This window comes from Drosophila melanogaster, chromosome 2L (assembly GCF_000001215.4).
Source record: "Drosophila melanogaster chromosome 2L".
Taxonomy (NCBI): Eukaryota; Metazoa; Arthropoda; class Insecta; order Diptera; family Drosophilidae; genus Drosophila; species Drosophila melanogaster.
Genome location: NT_033779.5, coordinates 21,262,477 through 21,285,475, shown reverse-complemented (window position 1 = coordinate 21,285,475; position 22,999 = coordinate 21,262,477). Strand labels below are relative to the sequence as shown.

General features: G+C 37.0%; 1 protein-coding gene, 1 non-coding gene and 1 pseudogene across 8 annotated transcripts, besides 8 other annotated features; 1 reads left to right on the top strand and 2 right to left on the bottom strand.

Annotated features, from left to right (window-relative positions):
• Nucleotides 1-398: 398 nt before the first annotated feature.
• Nucleotides 399-853: a mobile genetic element.
• A 349-nt stretch (nucleotides 854-1,202) lies between these two features.
• On the top strand, nucleotides 1,203-2,665 carry Cyp6t2Psi (annotated as a pseudogene).
• A 20-nt stretch (nucleotides 2,666-2,685) lies between these two features.
• CG8671 (uncharacterized protein) lies at nucleotides 2,686-22,520 on the bottom strand. 7 transcript variants are annotated; one of them, NM_001299195.1, is made up of 11 exons: nucleotides 22,353-22,520; nucleotides 21,690-21,828; nucleotides 11,705-12,152; nucleotides 11,337-11,648; nucleotides 11,047-11,276; nucleotides 9,820-10,097; nucleotides 9,670-9,752; nucleotides 7,047-8,198; nucleotides 5,029-5,592; nucleotides 4,139-4,344; nucleotides 2,686-4,080 (listed from the first exon to the last, which is right to left on the bottom strand). In NM_001299195.1, exons 3-11 carry the CDS (start codon nucleotides 11,878-11,880, stop codon nucleotides 3,962-3,964), a joined length of 3,120 nt encoding a protein of 1,039 aa, NP_001286124.1. In that variant the 5' UTR covers nucleotides 11,881-12,152; nucleotides 21,690-21,828; nucleotides 22,353-22,520; the 3' UTR covers nucleotides 2,686-3,961. The 7 variants fall into 7 exon arrangements, with proteins under 7 accessions (NP_001286124.1, NP_001260669.1, NP_001260670.1 ...); NM_165365.3 differs by having other exon boundaries at nucleotides 3,439-4,080; NM_001273740.1 differs by lacking the exon at nucleotides 7,047-8,198 and having other exon boundaries at nucleotides 2,962-4,080; nucleotides 22,297-22,520.
• Nucleotides 10,329-10,629: a mobile genetic element.
• Nucleotides 12,533-12,886: a mobile genetic element.
• Nucleotides 13,384-14,637: a mobile genetic element.
• Nucleotides 14,662-16,778: a mobile genetic element.
• Nucleotides 17,480-17,908: a mobile genetic element.
• Nucleotides 18,929-20,109: a mobile genetic element.
• Nucleotides 20,172-20,398: a mobile genetic element.
• On the bottom strand, nucleotides 21,442-21,543 carry mir-4974 (mir-4974 stem loop). Its single transcript, NR_048032.1, has one exon. It is a non-coding gene; the product is annotated as a mir-4974 precursor RNA (primary transcript).
• Nucleotides 22,521-22,999: the final 479 nt, after the last annotated feature.

The following is a 22,999-nucleotide window of genomic DNA, read 5'->3' as shown; positions in this document are numbered from 1 at the left end:
ACTGGCAGCCTCCTTGACTAACCCGATGACATGAAGGGAAATGTGTCTAAAGTTCTAAGCAGTAATTGATTTTAAATCAATTATAAAAATAGTGCTCTCTGTTTTTGTATTTACGCCATCTTCTCTCATTTTCTTTTACTCAACGTATTATAGCTATTAACTTGGTTGATTAACGTTTTAACATATATAACATTTCCGACCCTATAAAAATACATATATTCTTAATCAAGATCAATGGTCGAGTCGATATGGCCATGACTGTCTTTCCGTCCCTGTTAACGTTTAGTTTAGATAAGACATGCACACTCTAGAAAGAACGCTGCAAATTTTACAAACCGGCCACTCCTACAATTTTAAGAAATGTCTTGATATTTTTGTACCCGTTACGCGTGAGGATATACTAGATTGGTTGAAAAGTATGTAACAGGCAGAAGGAAGCGTTTCCGATTTAATATTTATTCTTGATCAGAATCAATAGCCGAGTCAATCTAGCCATGTCCGTCTGTTCGTATAAACGTCGAGATCTCAGGTACTATAATAGCTAGATTTAGCATACAGATTCTAGAGACAAACGCAGCGCAAGTTTGTTGGCCCATGTTGTCAAGCCCACTCTAACGCCCACAAGCCGCAGAAAACTGTCAGGCCCACACTTTTGAAAAATGTGTTGATATTTTTTCACATTTCTATTGGTCTTGTAAATTTCTATCGATTTGTAAAAATACTTTTTGCCAAGCTAACTCTCACGGCCTAAAACCGCCAAAGCTGCCACGCCCACAAAAATTTTTGTTCGCACTCCCATTAGTTTAGTAATAGTTATATGATAGGCGGAAACTCAACTATAGCGTTCCCTCTTGTTTTATATTATAATTTACCATGCACTCTCATTATCTGAGAAAGCGGTATCAAAAGTTGAGAATTTGAACAATAACTATCTCTCTGTTTAAGCTTATGAATAAGATAAATAATTTCAGCCTTAAATAAGTTGTAAATCTAACGAACCATATGGGTAGAAAACACAGGGTTCATAATTTGTGATTTTCGGTTTTTTTTTATAAGAGCAAATTGTAATATGAGAGAAAAATCTTGAATAATGCGATTGTATTAGCCGAACAGATAGTGACGAACAATCAATTAAGCTGATGCATACATAAAGTCACTCTGGAAAATAGATGCATTTGTGGTCAGACAATCTTTACGATAACATGGTTATCGCTTTTTTCATTTTTTTGTGCCGCTCTGGCTGTTGGATCTGTTGTTCTACTACCCTTAATCGCATTACTAGCCGTTTGGTTGTGGCAACGGAGACATTTCCGCATCTGGCGACGATTAGGCGTCCCCTACCTTCCGGCAGCTCCAGTCTTAGGAAATGTGTTGAATGTGGAGACTGCTGCTTCGGTGATCAGTTTCGAGAGCTATACGAGCGTAAGGAAGCTGCTGGGCGCGCCATTGTAGGAATTAACGTGCTGCACAGCCATGCACTCCTTCTCCGAGATCCGGCTCTGATAAGGCGCATTTTGGTCGAAGACTTCCCCGAATTCTCGAGCAGCTTTAAGAGCACAGATGCGATACGAGATACAATGGGCTCCGGAAACCTACTCTTTACCAAATATAAGACTTGGTGGGAGACGCATAAGATCTTTGCTGTACGGACTTCTGGAAAGAATTTGACAGAATCTCGAGGCTCATATGAAAAAAAAAAAAACTAAATGGCGCAGAAAGCGTTGAACTGGAGGTTAAACAATTGTGTGCTCTCTTCACAACGGACATTTTTGCAAAGTTTGCAGAATCCCGAGGCAGAGTTTCGTCCAATGTGTATTGAAGTCAACGACCCAAAGCCAAAGCGCTTGTCACACCACCTATTTACAGGGTTCGCACTCATCTTTATTCAGAAGAGTACGAACGTTTTATGCGCAAATCTATGAACTACGTCCTTGCTCAACGCGCAGAAAATTGAGAGAAACGCTACGATTTGATTGATATGTTTTTGCAGATGCACCGTACAGAAACTGCGGAAGGCATAATCCATCGGCCAGACTTCTACGTAGCCCAGGCTGCTTTTTGCTTTTGGCTGGCTTTGATACCTCGTCTTCTTTTGCCCTGTACGAACTGGCTAAAAATCCGACTATTGAACATCGATTGCAGGCGGAGCTCCGGGTTGACCTTCAGTCTAGCCATAACCACCAACTTAGCTATGACACCCTGACCGGATTGGTATACCTACGGCAGGTGCTGGAAGACGATCCACAGTTCCACGATGAAATATCATATCCTCCTAGAGAATTGCAGAGAATAGCATCGGTCTAGAAAAGCCGTAGGCATTTCTTCGAAATGCACAGGTAAAAGGTAATCAGACACGTGTTTGGCAGTTTATTTTATAATTTTCAAAATCCGAAATCCAAAACCCCGAATTCTTCATCAGATCGATCTGACCCGAGCAACGCTAACAGCATCATTGCATGCATTGCCCTTCGGTGCAGGACCAAGAGGCTGCATTGGGACACTACTTGGCCAATTGGGGATAAAAGTTGGACTGTTGCACACTCTCAAGCACTTTCGGGTGGAACTCTGCGAAAGGACTTTGCCGGAAATGAGGTTCGATCCCTAAGCCTCTGTTCTTACTGCTCATAATGGGACCTTCCTTCGTTTTGTTAGGAATTCTCTTTGAATTTAATGTTTCTAATATTTAATCTATATTAATGTTAATTAGTAATTTTTCAATTTTATACTGGTTTTGTTTTTTAGTGAACAAAACTTCTCCAGTTGAGTTCGGCAATTTTTGTTGGCAAATTCATTTAATGTTTCTTAAAAAATTTGAAAATGTTCAGAATTTTTTAGTTGTAAGGGTTTTGAAAGAGTTTCACATATTTAAAAATTTGAAATTGATTGCCTACACTAGCATGTTTGTTTAAATAACCAACAACGTTTGCCCAACTCTAAACATTTGACAGTTATCAATCATGTATGTCATGTATGTCCATTTTTATTTTTCTGTTTTGTTGCGGATACAATTTAAATAAACTTATATGGAGCTATTCCAGTTCTCCCCTTACAAATTGTTAAAAAATAACTACATAATTTTACACCAAATTTTTTAACATAAACATAAAGGTGATAACTAATTTTATTTTTTGTGTTCCCATCTAACAGCTTTTTCTATCGATTTAAAAATATTGTTTATAAAAAACATTTTTACATTAAAACTTCCGGAAGCTTTAAAAAATATTTAAGACAACTAAAATACCAGACATCTACAACAATGTTGACTTTAAAAGAGTAATGTTATTTGCAAATATTGATTAATGATTGTGTATATGTTCAAAAGAAAAATGCATATAATGGGCTGAATTGGTAAAAATAATTAGGCTTACTTAGTTTTTGATTGCGCTATATTTCGATGACTATTACAATTCGGTGTTTTAATTTTGAAGCTTTTTGTTTAGCATGACATTTGCGTTATTTATTCTATTACCTTTTTAATATATTTATAAATGCCTTAAGGCTGGACATATTGATGGAAGCAAAACATAGAATTATATATTCGAAAATAAAATTTAAAACTTTTCTTAATTATCGTAATCCATTGCGATTAATTTATAATGCATATATAATGTGCAGCTTTATGAATTTCATTTTTGGTTTTCCTAATTGTTAACGGTTGTTTACCTGATTCACAACACTTGCAAATACAACTAGACAAGTTATGCCTGTTAACAAATCTATAATATACATGCGTATTTGTCTATAAACATATATATGTGTAGTTAGCTAATTACATTCATAGCAGTGTAGTTCCGACAAACATTTTATATACTCTTATATAGCGTATTTGCATTCTCACTTTTGTTTGAGAGTAAACATGTTTGTATTACCTAAACTATTTCTTTTAGTTCAATACTCCATTTTAATTGATCAATAAGTCTTCTAATTAATTTTAAAAAGGAGTTGTGAGTCTCGGATACTACTATCTTCTATCCTGCATTACCACCTGCTTTAGGGCGCCCGCTCGTACGCTTGATTTAACCTCATGTCCGCCCAGGGAGGCGGTTCCATCGCGAGCGATGTACAGTTGAAGGCCTGAGGCTAAGAAAAATAATATTGTACTTATATACCCATTAATGAAAATCATCAAGGTACATACTTTCTGCGGATTCCTCCAGCTGATCAAGTTTAGTGTCCTTTAAAATCTCATCAATTAATGAGTCTGGATTGACCCGTGTCTCCTCCACTCGGTCGGAAACACGTGGCCCGTCATCGAGCGCGCCCTTTTTGCGCTTCTCACCGCTGCTTTTCGTCCGATCTAGAGATCCCGTCTCACTAATAACTAACGAACCGGAGCTGGGATTCCTGAAGGAACAAAATGAGAATAATCAATTTCGTTGATAGAAATGAGTAAATACATGAAATTATTTAAACAACAATCAAATTAATTTAAATTGTAAATAAGAAATTAATAATAATTGCGAGATAAACAAGGCAACAAAAGCACAGGCAATATCTTGGCAAAACAATAAAACGTTTGCACACTTTTTGGTTGTACCATGCCAATTAAACACGGACCTCCTAATAAATGAATAATTACGCTTATGCAGGGCTTGTGAAAAATCTTTAAATGGTATTAAATCAATAAGATCAATTAACAGATTGATTAATTTTTTTAAAAACCATAAAGATTTTTATTTGTCTAAACAAATTTTCTAAAAAGAGGATAAAAACAAGCTATAAAAATAAAATTCACATTTTACACGCAGCTACATATTCTGAAACTCTTGAGAATTATTTCTTTAGAGTGGTTTGTTTACAAAAGTTGAAAAAACTGATTTTTACATTAAAAAAAAACTTTTAGTTCGGTATGGTACTAGAGAATACAGCTCAAACTATCTGCTTTCTGCTTAAATAGTTCACAATTTGAAAAAGAAAAATATTTTTGCAGAACCCAGAAGTTGTCTGAAGTATGACATTACAACTTAAAAGCTCAAAGTATGAGGATGAGGTGAATATATAAAAAGTAGAAACTGCAAATGAACCCACATCATTGTGATGCTAGGGCGGCGAATGATTTGGGTGGTGGCTAGAGGTGATAGTGTTGCTCCCGAAACGGACATAGTAGTTGCCGAGGCCAATGCAGAAGCCTCTGCTGCAGCTGCCGACGTGGAAAGAAGAAGTGAGGCAGCCGACGGATTAGAACGGATGCTACAAGCGTCTGTGGGACTGGCGGCCATTGAGCTAATGACATCGCCTGACATGACATTGCCCAACCGGGGGTTACTTCCATGACCGTTGGGCGATCCCACTGTCATTTGCTGTTGATGGTTTGCCGAGTCTACTGTATCCTGTCCACTGCCTGCGGTACACTGGAAGGTAATGACGGCTCCACTGCTGCTGCTGTTGCTGCCATTTGAAGAAGAGGCAGAATGGCTTGAGTGTATACTGGCCAAAGTTCCAGAAGGTGATGAATTGGATCCAATAAAACTGTTAGTTCCTGGAGCACAGGGTTGCTGCTGTCTATTGGTGCTGACAGCACCCATGTTGCTGTTCTGGCCTGCAGTAGTGATATTGCCATCAAAGAGTCGTCGAGGAACTCCACTGAAGTTTCTGAATGAACGCGTCCATAAATGCGAATATTTGTTTTAGACACAGAACATTACGGCCATATTATAAAAACACGTATAAATAATTAAAGCGGTTAACATTTAAAAAAACAATAGAGTAAAATTATAAAAGAAATCGAACAAACAAATAGTATTTTACTCATAGTGTAACTCCTCTTAAATAAAGCGAATAAGCTTAGCAAAAGCGTTCTTCGTAACATAAGAGATTGGCAGGGGCTACTATTTAATATGTATATACATATATGTATGTATACTTGCTGATTTAATGAAAAATTAATAAATTGATAGAAATTAGCAGAACAAGTATTAATATTAAATAAATTGTGGACGTGATTTTCTTGCAAATATTTTTTTTTAAATATTTTTTTTTTGCTAACTTCTATCGGTATTCTAAAGAAACGGGGCAAAATCTTGTTCGCGATCTCAATAACTGCGTAATAGAAACAAAAATTTAGACAGAAAAATAATAGTAATAAAATATGGTTTTCAAGTGTGATCAATCCTATATACAGTATACATATTCATGATCGGGAAATGCATCTGAACATCTTTGTTTTCTTTTCTCTTATGAAACGTAGCACACGTTCTACGTGCTTTTGTCTTATGAACGTAGCATATTTTTCAACGCCCATGTAATTTTAAAGCAAAACCGCTACCGAATTAATATTTTCGGCAAATCAATTAATTATTTATACTAGTTTATTAATGTTAAAAAGAGAATCAAATGGCCTATGAAATCAGTGTCAGTGTCATATTTTTCTACTTGCTACATAATTCTTGATCTGTTGTGTTTACTTATATTTTTATCTTCAGTTTTTGATTTTGAAAGCACGTTTCTGTTGTTCCCAAATATCTCCTTAAGTGACTAATACTATGGATTTCGTTGAGCGAAATATGTTGCAGAAATGTTATTTGGTGGTGATAAAAATGGAATCAATTCATTTTTGAGACCTGTGAATGTTTATAATAGCTTATATATCATGTAATACATAATTAGGATGCCTTGATTAGGTGATTAATATGGTGATTAAACTAAAACCGTCAGTGGCAACTGAAATACTGTACAACCTTCTTTGCAATAGAACTGTTTTAAAATGTAAAAATCCACTCAACAAAAGCAAAAAATAATTAGTGCGAATTTAAACAAAACAGAAGTAAAACAATCATCTATCGAAAAAACCAGTGAAAATAGTAAGCGAAAATGATATCGGCATTTTGGGGTAGTGGACCAATACCAGGAGACCAATGGCAATTCCTAGACTAGGACTAGGTCCCGAAAACGAAGTCTTAGACTAAACATTTAGAAAACAGTTCGACAGTAACAGATACATTTTAAAGAGTAACGAGTAACGAGTAACGCTCTGGTTTCTAGACTAAATTAGAGTAGTTTTTAATAGAATTTACTGCATGAAGTTTTGATATTTTAACGCGACGCACCTCATTAGCTCATAGGCAGCATTTGTGGAATGTGGTCGCACGGCGAAGAAATCCTGAGTAGCCAAAGGCGTCGAAGAGCTGCCTTGTTGTATGTTACGCCGATAAGCTCTCTGAAAGGGGGTACGCGACATAAAGGACACTGAGCTGTTAAACGGCTCCGACGGCGAGTCCACGGCATCGTAGGTAAGTAGACGATTGACATAGCTGCTGCCCAGCACCGGCTTCTCTGCGGACTGGACGAGTCGCGAGAAATTAGGCTTTCGCTCGGTGGTTGGAGTGAGGAACGGGTCAGGCTCAATGCGGTCGCTTACAATGTCCTGTATGGTACCCATTGATCGCATCTTCTGAATGGGATAGTGCATTGATTGTGGACTGTCATTGCCGTCCTGCCCGATGAACTTGGCGTTACCGACTTTTATGTGATAATGATTCTGATGACTCAAATGCTTAACGTAAATCTTCGTCGCCGACCCGTTTGATGCGTTGGAGTTCTTCCGCAATTGATGGTGCTGTTGAAAACGCATTCGCTCCTCAAGCGACTGTTCGTGCATGCGCTGAAACTCTTCGCGCACAGACTGCTCTGCATAATGGTCAAAACAGAGGTTGTTTAGCGACTTCATCTTTGGGATCTGCGCATGCTCAGCCAGTTGCTTTAGACGGCGCGGTGAATTGCGGTCCAATTCCATAGAAGCCTTGTGAAACTCCATCTCCAGAATAGAGAGATTCTCCATCGACTTAATCTTAGCTACACGGGGAGTATGAAAGTTTTCCTCTAGGCCAGAATCATTATCGCCCGATTCGTCGTTAAGACACTCGTCAGTGTCGCTCGCCTCTCCGCTGTCATAATATTGCGTGTTGTGGGATGGAGATCCGGCACTGCGATATGTAGAGCTGGGAGTACCACTACACCCAGCTCCCATCGGTTGAAAGAGAGGAGCTGCAAGTTCTGCCATCGGAGTACGGAAGTCCTCAAAGGCCAACTTTTGAGAATTGGTCATGGTGGCGTTTGGAGTCTGGTAGAGCTGTTCATCGCTGGCGTATTCAACAGTGGTGCTGAGACTGAGATGAGTATGAACATGGTGGCTTTTGGCTACTACCACTCGCAAGCTGTTACATTGTTGATGCTCATCTCCCTTTTGACCGTTCTGTCGGCTATGTGGTATATTGAATTTCATGACATTAATTGCTCTCTGATTGAGTCTATTAAGTAGAGAAACGGATTTTCTAAAGCGACTGTAGATTTTTTGTTATATATTTCGAGCGCAGGCAGTCGTTTATGATTGTATTTAAAGATGTAATTTTTGGTTGGTTAGTTGGCCATTTACCCCAGTTTATACATAAAACATAATGTTAGTTAAAAAAAGAAAGACAGAAATTATTAAGAAAGCAGAATTAGTACAAAAATGCAACAATAAATAACGTAAGTATAAAGTATAAGTAAAATTAAACAAAAACAAATATGTTAGGTGTTAATGTTAGTATTAATGGAACCCTAAACAGGCTTGTTCAAGCCATCGCTTTTGAATAATAATATAAATTGCACTACTTTTAGAAACTGTAGGAATTAAAACAACTTATACACCGCTTAAATAAGAATACTAAACTTTTACAGATTTCTTGGTCTTGAAAAGGCCAATGGTCCAAGCAAGGCTAGGACTTAACAAACAAAAAGCATACTGCCAAAACGGACCCGAAAACGAAAAGGATTTTACCACCTGTCTTAATGCGCCTCTTTGTGCCTTCTGTAAATAAACTACTCCCTTTGAGCTAGCAGAGTGTGGGGGCTCTGCCTGCATGACAGAAAATAATAACATAATAACAAAAGTGAAATTTTCCCCATTTCTGCACTTATTTTTTGTATTGATATAGATTAGATAATTACGAAAACTATTATACCGAATAGTTGATTTAATAATTACCAAATTGTGTTTGATTAAAAGCTTACAATTTGATTAAGCTAGATTCTTTTTACCGTAGTTACTATAAGATACATTTAAACTCTCAGTCATTAAGTCAGTTGCATAACCCTTATGAAAAGTGTTTCCGTTAAGGCCTGAATTAAAGTACCTATTAGTATGTTCTTAGCTAAAGTATCTTAAATGATATAGAACTTAATATAATTAATGGATATTTATCTCTGTGAAACAAAATCTAAGCCAAGCAAAATATATTAGCCAATAAAATATAATATACATAGACGAAAAATAAATTAGTTTAGGAATATAGCATTTTCAAATACAATAAACACAGGAATGGAGACATATCTATAGGAAACTCTATACTTAAGTGTTTTTCTATATAGTAAATTAATTATATTTTTAGTACAGAATGTAATGTTTAAACTATTCCAGTAAGGAATGACTTGCCACATATGATATTCATTTATTTCAGTGTAACGCAAGAAGTTAGGTAGAGGTTTTAGACACAATTAAAATATGCTGTTAAGTAAAGCCTTAGCATATATAGTACTTGTTGAGTTTTAAGCATTGTTTTATAAGAAACGATATGTAGATATCGATTATTCGAATCTATTCTAAAATATGTCAAAAGTAATAACACAAGAAAAATGTTCAAAGCTTTTTACAGAATTTAAGCGCGTTTTAAAATGGTCTTGTTAACTTACCTAGCATGTCCCGAATCACCCTCAGAACTTTGCCTTGAATGTTGACTGTGCGAAAAACTACTGTAACCCGAACCTTTTGACATCTATTTCAGAAAACATTAACAGAACATCACGTATATGTAAAGTCAAGTGATTCAACCCTATACTCACTTGACTAGTATTACTGGAATTTCTTGAATGACCCATTTCTATGAGGGTGGCGTTGCCGGCGCCAGTAAATCCGATAGCCCCTCCTGTTGTTCCGTAATTGTTGCTGCCAATGATTCCCAGTTGCGGTAGCGCCTGCGTCACAGGACTAATAGGATTAGCTACGACGACTGAGCCATGCTGCTGGAGATTATCCGTAGTCAACGTTACCCCCGATTCCGAGGACTCCGACAAGCCGGAGTCTGTCACAATAGCTGCTATCAAAGCCTGGTTATCGATATCTGTAAGTATTGCAGTAGTAAAATTCTGTACCGATTAAACACTTCTAAATTTTAGCGATAAAGTATATGCTTATTTGTGGGCTTTATAGTATGCGGTATAGGTGAACAAAACATCCGTTTTTACAGGCTAGCGCCTCTTATAGCTGTGCATCTAATGACGAAATGCACGAGGAAAGAACACGAAAGCGACTACAATAGATATACGATAAAACGAACATTTCAATCAAAATCAAAGGAGATTGCTTTTAGTTGAGTTCGAAATAGCAGATACCCGTTATTCAGCTAATTTCAGTTGAATGAGAAACTGTATAATTTTCTGCAATATCGCTAGATTTTTGGAAACATTCAAATGAATAAATGTACAACAAATATTCAAAGTGTGTGTTTTGAGCGGGTTGTGGGCGTCAGAGTGGGAGTGGCAAAATTTCGATACAAACAAGCACAGCGAAAGTCTCTGAAATCTCTGAAACCTGCATGCCTAATCTTTCGTATAGTTCCTAAGATCCAGACGTTCACACGGACAGACGGATATTGATATAAGAATATACATAATTTACATGGATGGAAACGTAACCATTTCATGACAAAATAATTTAAATAGTTCATGTAAAACAGAGATAAAAACGTTACGTAGGTGTGACGTCTGATTAATACACACTTCTCACCGAATCTAGTATACCATTTTACCAACTATAATAATAAGGAAATAACCTATCGAAACCGATTATTTACAATACATTGAAAATAAAATTTTTTGTAATATTGTATTGTTATTACTTTAAGGGGAAAATGGTATACTAGATGCGTTATGATGCGTATATGCGTATAAAGAACAAAAAAAAGAACCGCTTCCGACCCTATAAATTAACATCACTATTTCAAAGTTTCTCATCCAGATGTTAACTTTGTTCTACAATAAACAAAATCCTGATTTGTAACTACTACTTACCCTCCTCCTTTGTGGTGGAAACGGGTCGGGTTCCGGGTAACGACTGATTACCGGGGATGCCGCCCAAAGTGACTCCACTACCGCCCAAGGAAACGGATGCGCCACCGCTTCCGCCACCTATACTGGGCAATGCGGTAGCCGTTGGAATTTGCAGGCCGACTCCAGTGGCTGCATTTGAAAAATCATCTATTGAAGGCTTGCTCTGCTTGCTTTTTAGATTTGGCGTGGGTCTGTAGAGGTATAAGGTTTATTACAAAAAATTATTAATTTTTGAAAAAGGGATTCCTTACGCTTTGAACAGAATGTCACCGCTAAGCATATGCATCTTAATGCTCACACGCAACATCGAGTTGTCTAGGCGGTGTCTTGAGTCATAGCCCTCCAGGAGAAACCGACGGGAGGTGAGGCCGGCGCCGGCGAATTCGGCCAGATTGAGGTCGATAAAACCAAGCTTATAGTAACTTCGTCCGCCCTTCATTTCTTTGCGTATTGATATACGCAGATGGCAAGGATCTAAAACGCCGGTTGAAGCATTCGCGCTCATCTTGCAAGGAAACTCAAAGCTGCGGTTCCATTCTACTCGATGGTTGCGCACTTCCTCGCTGGGAAAAGCATTTATTATAACTGAACCATTTCTATGAATTTAATGATATCTTACCGACTACTGTACTCCTGAAAGGAACCTCCATCGAGCAACCGTATCTTTGCGAACAGCACCTCATTGACCAGGGCCACCTCTACCAAATCCTGCAGCTGCACTTCAACGTTGAACTTGTACTTCTTCTTTTTCATCATAAAGGCCATGCCTGGGGCGCTAGGCCCAAGAAGTGTCATTAATTTCCGTCCAACAACGTAAGTTCTTTCGCCCTCCTACCACAAAATGAATGTAGAGCTCTCAGCGGTTGTGCCAAACCGCCTCAACTTAGCCTTTGAATCAGTTGATTGACGGTTATAGAATCACGGTACCTTTAGTAGTTATAGATGTGATACACTTTCTAGAATTTTTAGTTTTTCCTTTTTTTTTGGGCTGGTTCCTTAGCAATTGCTTTCATTGTCGACTTTGTCTCTGAGCAGTAAATTGTGTTTGGGGCCGGTTATTTACAAACCTGTAAGTAAATAAAAACCAAAATTACAACGCTTATTAGCCGCGAATACTAATTTAACCTTAAATTGGAAAATTAATCTATCAAAATTCAGTAACACTTGAATATTAATCCGTCCTGACAAATGTGGCAAGTGTAGGCTATAACCGACCCCAGGATAAGCATTCTTGTTTAATTTTTATCTGACAAATTTACATACGGTTTTAACCTAATTGTATACTCATATATTTTGCGGTGGACAAAAGTATTTACATAAACTGCATTCCCAATCAACGCATTTTAAAATTCGATTTATTATTTCTCTAAAATTTACGGAAATATCTTCGCCCACACTTATTTCCATATATTTTTACCCGTCACTCCACGCGTAAAAAGCAGCTTACATTCGTCGGAATGTATGTAACCCGAAGAAGGAAGCGTTTCCGACCATATAAGCAAGACATATTCTTGATCAGGACCAATAGCCGATTCGAACTGGTCTTGTCCATATAAACGTCGAGATCTCAGTCATTATAAAATATCGAAAACCTCCATAAACTGCCAAGTCCACTCTTATGAAAAACATTTGGATCTTTTTCCATTTTTTTTATTAGTTTTCTATCGATTTAATAAAAAAAACTTTTTTACACCCCCAATTATAGCACCAATTTCTAACAATATAGTAGAAAACTAGATGAACGGGTATCTGACAGTCGGAGAACTCGACTATAGCATTTTTTGTTTTATCAACATCGCGGCCTTTTCCTAAACAGTAATACATTTTGTCTTTAAATATTTTTCCAGTAACATTTGGAAATTTGTATGTTGTATTCAGTATTTTTGTTTTTTTAGACCTTTGTCAGCAATTTGTCTGTGTCAACATCAGTCCCTCAGACCCTTTTAATTCTGTATTACGTTTTCCAACAAAAGCTGGGAGTTTTCATCACAATTGTAATTGTAGTAAAGAAAACATCAATACGTTCATGTCTTATAACACAGGCTATTTTATATAGCAAGAATAAATTGAAAGTACCCAAAAATAGCTATTTACAATTAACAATTTGGTATTGAATTCGGCAAACAAAAATGGCCACAAATGCAAAGATTCGACAAAAAAAAATATCTCTTAAATGGAAATAAAATAATTTTATCCAATCCGGCCAAGACATTTGGGAATGTTTTTAGCGGGACCTCCCGCATGACCGAGGTTTATAAAAAAAATATAAATATTAGTAAGATGTATTTATGTATATAGTAATTATGTATTTAAAAAAAAAAATTCATTGCTTTAAGAGCGGCAGAGTCAAGATACGGGATAATAGGATAAAGTCTATTATAGTCAGAACATAACACTCTGTAAGGGTCATGCAATGCATAGTTAGACCAATGACTTAAGATTAGGGGTGTGTAGTTCCTAGTGAATCTATTTGGAACAGAAAAGTTAAGCCGACCAACTAAGTAGGGTCGAACGAATAAGCTTACAAAAATAGACTGTTCCAAGCATCGTTCGGAAAGTTAAAAGTTAATAGGAAAGGTAAATTTATTAAAAGTAGTCTACTGGAACAGGGAGGTAATATAAGGTTTGCATCCGCAAGGCAAACGGTAAGAAGTTTTTTGGACCGATTCAATGCGGTCCGAGTGAACTACGTATTGGGGACTTCAAACATGTGATTCATACTTAGGAATCAGACGGACTAGCGAAATGAATAAGGTTTTGGTCGTGTAAGAATTATCAAATTCCTTTGTCCCCCATTTTATAAGACCAAGCATACCAGATAACTTAATAACCAATTTAGAAGATCAACTAGGAAAGTTTCCTTGCTAGATGAGAAAGTCAAATGCTTTACTAAAGTCAGTGTATATGAAATTAGCTTAAAGGGGTTACTGGTTGTTGATCTGCGTTTCATAAAACCGTACTGACATGGTGATATGATTGATGTTTGCATTCAGTTTGCTACCTTTTTTATGAAGAGGAATCACAAAGGACTCCTTCCATATATGAGGGAACTGTGAAGATTACAGAGATAAGGTAAACAGTTTCAGTAGAGGCTTGCACAAGGCTTCCGCAGAGAATCTGAGCCCACAGTCATGGATTTCGTCGGGACCTGACTAGGCAGGCTGAAGATCGTAAAGCAGTGAGTGGGACCAACTAGTAGATTCGCGTAAGATTATAGCTGTTTGGAATGAGGTAACGTAGAATACGTTGTTTTAAAGAACTTGGCAAATAGATCAGCTAGTGCCTGATCCGATGTTTCCGTATTATTTTCAAAAGTATCGAAGAAGGGTAAGAAATTGTTTTGTGCTTAGTGGTAACGAAATTATAAAACTGTTTCGGATCCTGTGCGAGCTGGAACTTACGACGGTTTAAATAGCCCTTGTAAAACTGAGAATTAAGCACGTTAAAACCTAACCGAGCACTTAAATATTTAGAAAGGAAACACTAAGAGCCGATATTTTTAAATTTTGTATTCAGTCTGGATTTTACATTTCCTAGGTGTGTGAACTCTTTTGCGGCTAACTTTTTAGCTCCAAGGCTAGAAAACGTTGGAAAAGCTAGTGGACGTCAGCATTAGAATCACTCTGCTTGTGGAGCAACCGCTCCAACGGACGCAGCATGCCTACAGAGCGGGCAGATCAACTGATACTGCCCTATATCACCTGAAAAGCCTTATTGAGGATACACTGATTCATAAGGAAGTGGCGTTATGCGTCTTCTTAAACATACAGGGTGCTTTCGACAATGCCTCCCATGAGGGAACGCATCCCTCAGATCAGATGGACAGCAGATGGATCAAATCACTACTGGCATCTAGGCGAACCACTATAGGAGGACAGTCGTCCACAGGATCAACCACAAGGGGTTGCCCCCAAGGGGGTGTCCTCTCGCCACTCCTGTGGAGCTTGCTGGTAGACGAGTTGCTGGAGAGACTGACCCGCAGGGGTATACTTTGCCAAGGCTATGCTGACGATATTGTCATTATAGCTAGAGGTAAATATGAGGAAACACTCTGCGATATCATTCAACTGGGCCTCAATATGACCGGCGAATGGTGCAATGAAGTAGGCCTGACCCTAAGCCCTAGCAAAACTTTTATTGTTCCTTTCACAAATAGGTACAAGCTACAGAGAATGAAGGAAATAACCCTGTCAGAATGTCGCATAGAGGACAGTAAAAAAGTTAAGTATCTGGGGATAACCATTGACTCCAAACTTAGCTTCAAAACTCATGTCGATAACACAATTGATAAGTGCACCAGAGCACTTTTCACGTGCTTCTGCATTGGTAATTGCTGGTAAGTCGTGGGGAACCTCACCACGCATAATAAGATGGCTGTACCTCATGGTAGTCAGACCGATAATAACCTATGGGCAATAGCCTGGAGTGATAGAGCACGCCTTAGCACCACTAAGGTGAAACTACATAAGCTGTAAAGAATGGCCTGCGTATGCATGACAGGAGCAATGCGTACCTCTCCCACTGCAGCCCTAGAAGTACTAATGGAGGTGACTTCATATCGGCATTGAAATGAAACGGAAAGCCATCCTAATAAGAATTGAGGGAGCAGGAAATGACTGCAACCTCACAAGTAAGGATGCTAAAAGCCTAAAGAGGGATATCCCTTTGCTGATGCAACCAAGGGATGAGATGCCAGCTGAGCATAGGTTCGCTCAGAACTCCAGCACTCATCTCAGTAATAAAAACAGTTGGACATCCCTGGGGAAAGTACACACTATGAAACCACAAACAATATTGTGGTATATAGACGGATCCCTCACCGACTAGGGAAGTGGGCTGGAGGTTTTAGGCCCCAGGTTAAAATACCACGAATGAATGGGCAGATACACCAGCATTTTTCAAGCTGAAGTCTGTGCTACTGGACGCTGTGCGGAGTTTAATCTGCAAAGGAACTATCATGGCAAGGACATTGCTATACTGTCTGATAGTCATGCAGCCATAAAGGCGCTCAGCAAAGCTAAGTTAACATCTAAGCTAGTAAATGAAGTGAGGACAGCCCTAGACAAACTAGGAGCTGTCAACAAACTCACAATAAGGTGGGTCCTTATTGGACACAACAACATCCCGGGAAATGAGCTAGCGGACAACCTAGCCAGGAAAGGGGCAGAGAAACCTCTAATTGGGCCCGAACCATTCTGTGGTGTTGGTCACCACAGAGTACTGGGCTTACTAAAGTCACTAGAGGAAGAAAAACGTCTGCCCTTCTGGGAACACCTGCCAGAAGTTAGGCAGTCTAAGATTATCCTCCGTGAATATAACCATAAAAGGTTCAAGACCTTAATGACACACGGGAAAAACACCGTGCGCATTTTGACTGGCCTTCTTACGGGGCACTGCCGACTTCACAGCCATTTGCACAAGATTGACATTGCAGAAAGTGAACTCTGTCGCTTCTGCTGCATGGAGGAGGAGAGCTCTGCACACATTATATGTGACTGCATGGTGCTTTCCATCAGGAGGAATAGACTCCTGGGCATGTATGTAGTCCCACAGGAAACAATTGCAGCCCTGAACCCCAATAAAAATCTGGCATTTATACAGTGCTTTGGACTTCAGGGGGATCTTTGAGTCATGAAGGGGTAGTACGATAGATCCGACTGGGTCGCAGTACACATACAAACTCACTTAATAATCATAGAGCCATAGAGCCATACTGTTTTTGACTTATTTGTGATTATAATATTGTTGAAGATTGACTAATTCTCTATCTACAACAAACAGTCCTAATATACTTCTTGGTCTTAGTCCCGTATACTAGAATCGTTGAAGAAAATTATCCAGGTAAATCTAGGTTAGATCCCACCTTGAAGGTACTTTCTATTTTAAGCTTTACTTTTCGAAACAAAATTTACACCTAATGAAATAGTGTTATCGATATCTAGTTGCACTTAAAACACTTAGTCAGCTCTTCCAAGAAAGTGTTTATATGATCCTGTGTACCCAGTAAAGATAAGATAAGGCAAACAATTAGCGCAAACAGCTTGAAATCAAACAATGATAATAAAAAATTAATAATAACAACCAGACTAGCCGCTTCTATTGTATAGAGAACCCCGCGTTCAAGCGAATGTCAAAACATATTATTGATAAAGAGGAAAACGACACAAAAATTATTTACACATTTCGAGTAATCCAGAGGCTCAGACAGATCTGACAAACTTTATCTGAGATGGCTTTTATAAATGGAGACTCGTAGTTCACATATGCCAAACGGGAAACAATGAATAAACGAGATATGTGATTGCTTACGATGTGCTAAGAAATAACTCCTCTCATGGGGACCAACAAAATAGATTTTTAACGGTGCCAATATATCGCCCTTTAAATAAAAAACAAAAGATAATGCTATGGTCGAGTTCCCCGACTCGTTACTCAGCTAGTGTAAATGGGAACGCGAAATTTTATCATTTTTCTGGGATATCGATAGAAATTGGGGAATAAAATGAGAAAAAACTTAAAAATTGTTCCAAAGTGTGTGTGCGACTTTAGGGTGGGCGTGGCAAAACGTTTTTTGCCGAATTGATAGAGATTAACAGAACTAATAATATTGTGGAAAAATATCAAATTTTTTTAAAAATGTGGGCTTGGCAGTTTTGGGTGATTTTAGGGCGTTGAGTGATCGTTGCAATGGCCAGATCGACTCGGCTAATGATCCTGATCAAGAATATATATACTTTACATAGTCGAAAACGCTTCCTTCTGCCTGTTACATACTTTTCAACGAATCTAGTATACCCTTTTACTGAACGAGTAACGGGTATAAAAATCAAATTAAAATTTTTTGACTGTTTCGCACTTGAACTTCCTTTAAAACTGAAACTTTAAAATTAAAAAGGGCGAAAGTTTGACCACATTCAGTTACAACATTTTTTAACATTTTACAAAATGACTTTTAGTAATTTTATAAACATTACGGATTTTATTCATTTAATCACTAAATCGTCACTAATTAGTCACATCGAAACCAAAATTTTTGTCAAAAAACAAAATATGCCTACTATTAATTATTTTTAAATTGGTTTTTTTTTATTTGCCCAGCTCATAAAATGAAGTATTTTTAACAACAAAAATTTGCACAGGTATGAATGTATTTTAATCAAACGTCAAAACCTTCGTTATTAATTTTATATCAAAATATTTTAAATTTCATATTCAGGGTTCGCCATTTTGTAAGAATATTATTAAAAAATTATATATTATACACAATAGTATATACGTACATATCCTAATATAGATATTTTTAAATTATTCAGCAACATTTGCTAAATCCTTACTAAATCCGAAAATAAGAATATTCTACTTTATTAACTCCTGAACCCGTCCCAAAGACTCTAGTGATCCCCAATATCTGGTTAGACCCACTTTGGAGTGGAAAGGCTCATTTGATGAATAGACGGGCCACGATGGCCAAGCAAACTAAATTTAAATGCTGTTGAAACATCACAAAGTTGTAGAAAATCAATAAACATGTGTTTTCGAGTTAGTTGTTGTTGGTTGGGGCTGGAATCCTCTTTGTCCTCTGAGACAGTGACTTGTTTTGTCTTAGGCAGCGCAAAACCAGACATTAAATGATGCATTCATACGGAAGTCGGAAACACTTTTCTGCATGATAGAAAAAGAGGATGGAAACTGCTTTGAAGAGATCATAATTTGCGACGACTACCGAATCTGCTTTTGGATAACGAATGTAAAGAAGGAGACGAAGCCTATATTACAAGTATGAAGAAATTTTGAATAGGTTGAATATCAATTGAAAAAAAAATTACAAGCGAAATAGCGTTAAAAACAGAGCGAACGCTTTAGTCGCGTTTCTCGACTATCAGATACCCGTTAATTAGCTAGTGGAAGAGCAGGGAAAAATACCTTAATTTATTTGGCAGATCCGCAGAAATTGAGATGTGATATACAGAAAAAAAAAAAAATTGGAAAAGTGTGAGCTTGATAATTTAGTGTTTGTGGGCGTCAGAATGTAAGTTAACAAAGCATTGTTGTCATATCGATAGAAATTGGTTTAAGTGCGTTAGGTTGGCGTCGCAACCTAACCTAACTTTCACAACATAGGGGTCTCTAGAATCTACATACTTAATAGTTCCTATATTTCCAGAGATCTTGACACCCACATGGATTGACTTGGCGCGCGATCCTGATCAATATTGTATATATACGGGAATAGTATTATATCTTTGTAATTTGGCTAGTGGGCTAGTCGGTTTTACCATATATATGTTCGTTAAATTTTTTGGTGGGATAGTTAAGTGTTCGATTAAGTCCCTGTTAAATATAATGTATTAAATTCTTATGATTCAGATAAAAAAAAAATATATATATATTTTAAACTACCGGAAACGCTTTCTTCTACCTACATGCTTTTCAAAGAACCTAGTAAAACCTTTTACTCTACGAGTAACTGGTATAAATAGTTCATAATGAACATTATGATATATATATTATATATTATATTATATTATATATATTATATTATATTATATTATATATATTATATTATATTATATTATATATATTATATTATATTATAAATATTATATTATATTATAAATATTATATTATATTATTTATATTATCTATTATATTACATTATATATATTATATTATATTATATATAATTTTTATTATTATATTATAAAATTATAAAAAAGCAAGCAGTAAATGCGGTTTTTGGGCGTGGCAAAAAGTTTTTTTTGCAAATCGATAGAAATTTACAAAACCAATAAAAATATGAAAAAATATCAACTCATTTTCTAAAAGTGTGGGCGTGGCAGTTTTGTGCGGTTTGTGCGTCTTTGTTTCTACAATCTATACGCTGAGTCTTAACCTTCTAGCTTTTACAGTTCCTGAGATCTCGACGTTCACACGGACAGACGGCCAAATCGACTCGGCTATTGATCCTGATCAAGAATATATATACTTTACATGATCGGAAACGCCTCATTCTGCCTATTACATATTCGTACCTATTACATACCGTTACTCGTAGAGCATATTACTCGTAGAGTAAGGGGTATAACAAAAGTGAATGCTAAAGTCGAATTCCCAGACTAACAGATACCCGTTACTCAGCTAGTGGGAATACGAACGCAAAGTTTCATAATTTTGTTGTCTTACGATACAGATCAGGAAATACTATATTAAAATGAAACATTTAAAACATACTTGGGCTGCGTCTATGTCTCTGTAATCTGCATGCTTAATATCAACTTCTAGCCTTTATAGTTCCCGAGATCGAGGAGTTCATTAGGAAGGACTCAAAACCTTTTACATACTTTTTAACAAATCGAGTGAATCTGGTAAAATCTCTATATACTTCACTGCGGCACAAAGTTCTGGCTTAAATCAATATACCCTATTATTATTCAAAAACCGCTTAAATTGATATATGTATAAAATATACAAACTATAAATAAGCAAGGTGATACAAAAGGCATTGACAGCCCCAATTATGTTCTGTATTCTTTAGTTATATTTTAAAGGGCACACCCATTCCATTTTTCTAGTTAGTAAAGCACTAAAAAGCCGAAACCGTAGAACTTTCCCTGTTTCTCGTTATGAACCCACATGGATTTGAATCTAATTGAGCACATCCTCATTACAGAAGCAGACGAAGTCAGATCTGAACGAGCAATTCAGGGTTGCCCTCCCCCGTTTAACCTCATTGGTGCTGATTTGATTTGATTATTGCAAACATTTTTCACACCTTACACTTCATTGCGAAACTGAAATTCCAAAGCCCGGCAATTTATATGCCAAACCAACGGTGGGTGACCAAATATTGACGCAAAGTTAAAAGCGTGACCTTTCGCAGATTCTATATCAGACGTCCACGATTATGACAGAATTATATTTTTTAATTGGCAAGAAAATCAATTGTATTCTCTAAGAGCCTTTTTCAAAAACATTAACATTTTAGAAGACGAAGTCATAAACATTCTTAAGCTCCGCCGACGTCACTGCAATCTGCATGCCCAATCTGCCCAATATCATTCGACTAAATTACACAGTAAAATTTACCTATAGGGCGCGCTTTTTTAAAAATTAATCAGAAATTGTTTCAGCTTCCCAAAATGTACAAAAAAAAAACAGTAAAAGATAAAAACAAATCAGGATAAAACACAATTAGCATAGACCAACTTAAAATTAAAATTAAGAATAGTAGCTTCAACAAACCGGAGCTTATATACCCTTTCCGTAATTTGATATTAAAGATAGAACAGCTTCATCCAGATTTCTGTTTAAAACCGAAATTATATACTGTCAAACACTGGTGTATACCGAAAAAGAAGATATATTAAATATTCTTTATCAGGAATATATATATTTTATATGGTCGCAAATGTCCACCTAAAATCAATATACTCTCTGACAGGGAATAAAAACAAAGAACAAAAGAAGTCAATGCGTATACGTGTAAATGTGTACACACATGAAATTCGGTTTAAGGAGGTAACACTGTAAGCCATGTATATAAATAGTAAAAAGTGTGACTGTTTGGTGTTTGCTTACAATACAATTATCTCAATCGGACTTACCTTTTAGTTGAATTCTGCACACAGTGGGCTCAAATGTGGGCGTCAACGCTAACGTTGCAAACAGCTGATTATATAGCGGAGACACATCCGAAATAATATTTAAAACACGCCATTTACACTTTCCGCACGAAATACGGAGCTTTGATGTGAAAAACAGAAACAACACATTAAAATCGAACAAGGTGGTAGCACAAACACAACAGCACGGAACACCAATACAACCGCTCCCGAAGGGCGACGAACGTCGTGCTGCAGTTGTTTGTGCTTTGAAAAAATCTACATTTGTTGTCGTCCTCGGTACTGGGATTTCACAATTATTAAAATGCTTCTTAGCAACTAAACTAGGGAACAACGAGATTGTTATATTCACACACACGCTTTTGTTGATGTAGTCGCTGGTTTTTTCACATCCCCTCTACCGAGAACAGTGAAAAGGGATGGTTCAAATGATAAATATCCCCAGCGCAACGATACAGATTTGTTTTCTGGTCTATAAATCGCATTTTGCAAATCTCGTTCGTTTGAAACAAAGCGACTGGGAAAATGTATGCCTCACTGCTTTGGCAACACTTTTTTTTACATTTTTTTTTAGTGAAAAGGCACTCACAAACGCACACCAGCACAAACATTGGAACAATCACGCACTCGAACGACGCTGCTTACCAAACGCGCCAGTAATATTATCAACTGCCTTTGCTTTCGTTTGTTTTCTTGCAAACTTAGCTTTCCTCGGATTTACTGGCGAAAAATGTAGTTTTGCACTTGATTAATTAGCAACAGAATACCACCGATGATGCGCCACCCACGTCCGAACCAGTGTGACCGCAGTGTACAGTAGGACTGTACCGTAACTATTTTAAAATACCAAGCAAGTATTTATCAGAATATACCACACCTACGAAAAAAAATTGCTTAATTATTTTTGTTTTTTGAGACTTCCTCTAAGCGCCTATTACACTAGCACTTAATTTTTTCTTAAGTAAGATAAATAAATGTCCATGTTTTGCCAATGGGTTCCAAAAATAGGGTTCTATGTCAAGGTGCAAAAAAACCGAACCTTAAATTAGGATTAAACAAACTAAATATTTCTAAAATTTAGTAATCTCATTCAAATTTAAAAATGTTACATATATCCTACACATTTGTACATGTGTAGTTCCAAAAAACTTAATGTACTTCCTTATGTTCACTGCCTCCACGTATTGCTGTACCAGAATCCTTGTGGCTTACTAATTAAAATCAGAACTAAAATTCAGTTGTGTTATAAGAGACGTCAAAAGAGTATGTTACTTTCGTGCTTAAAGAAAGTA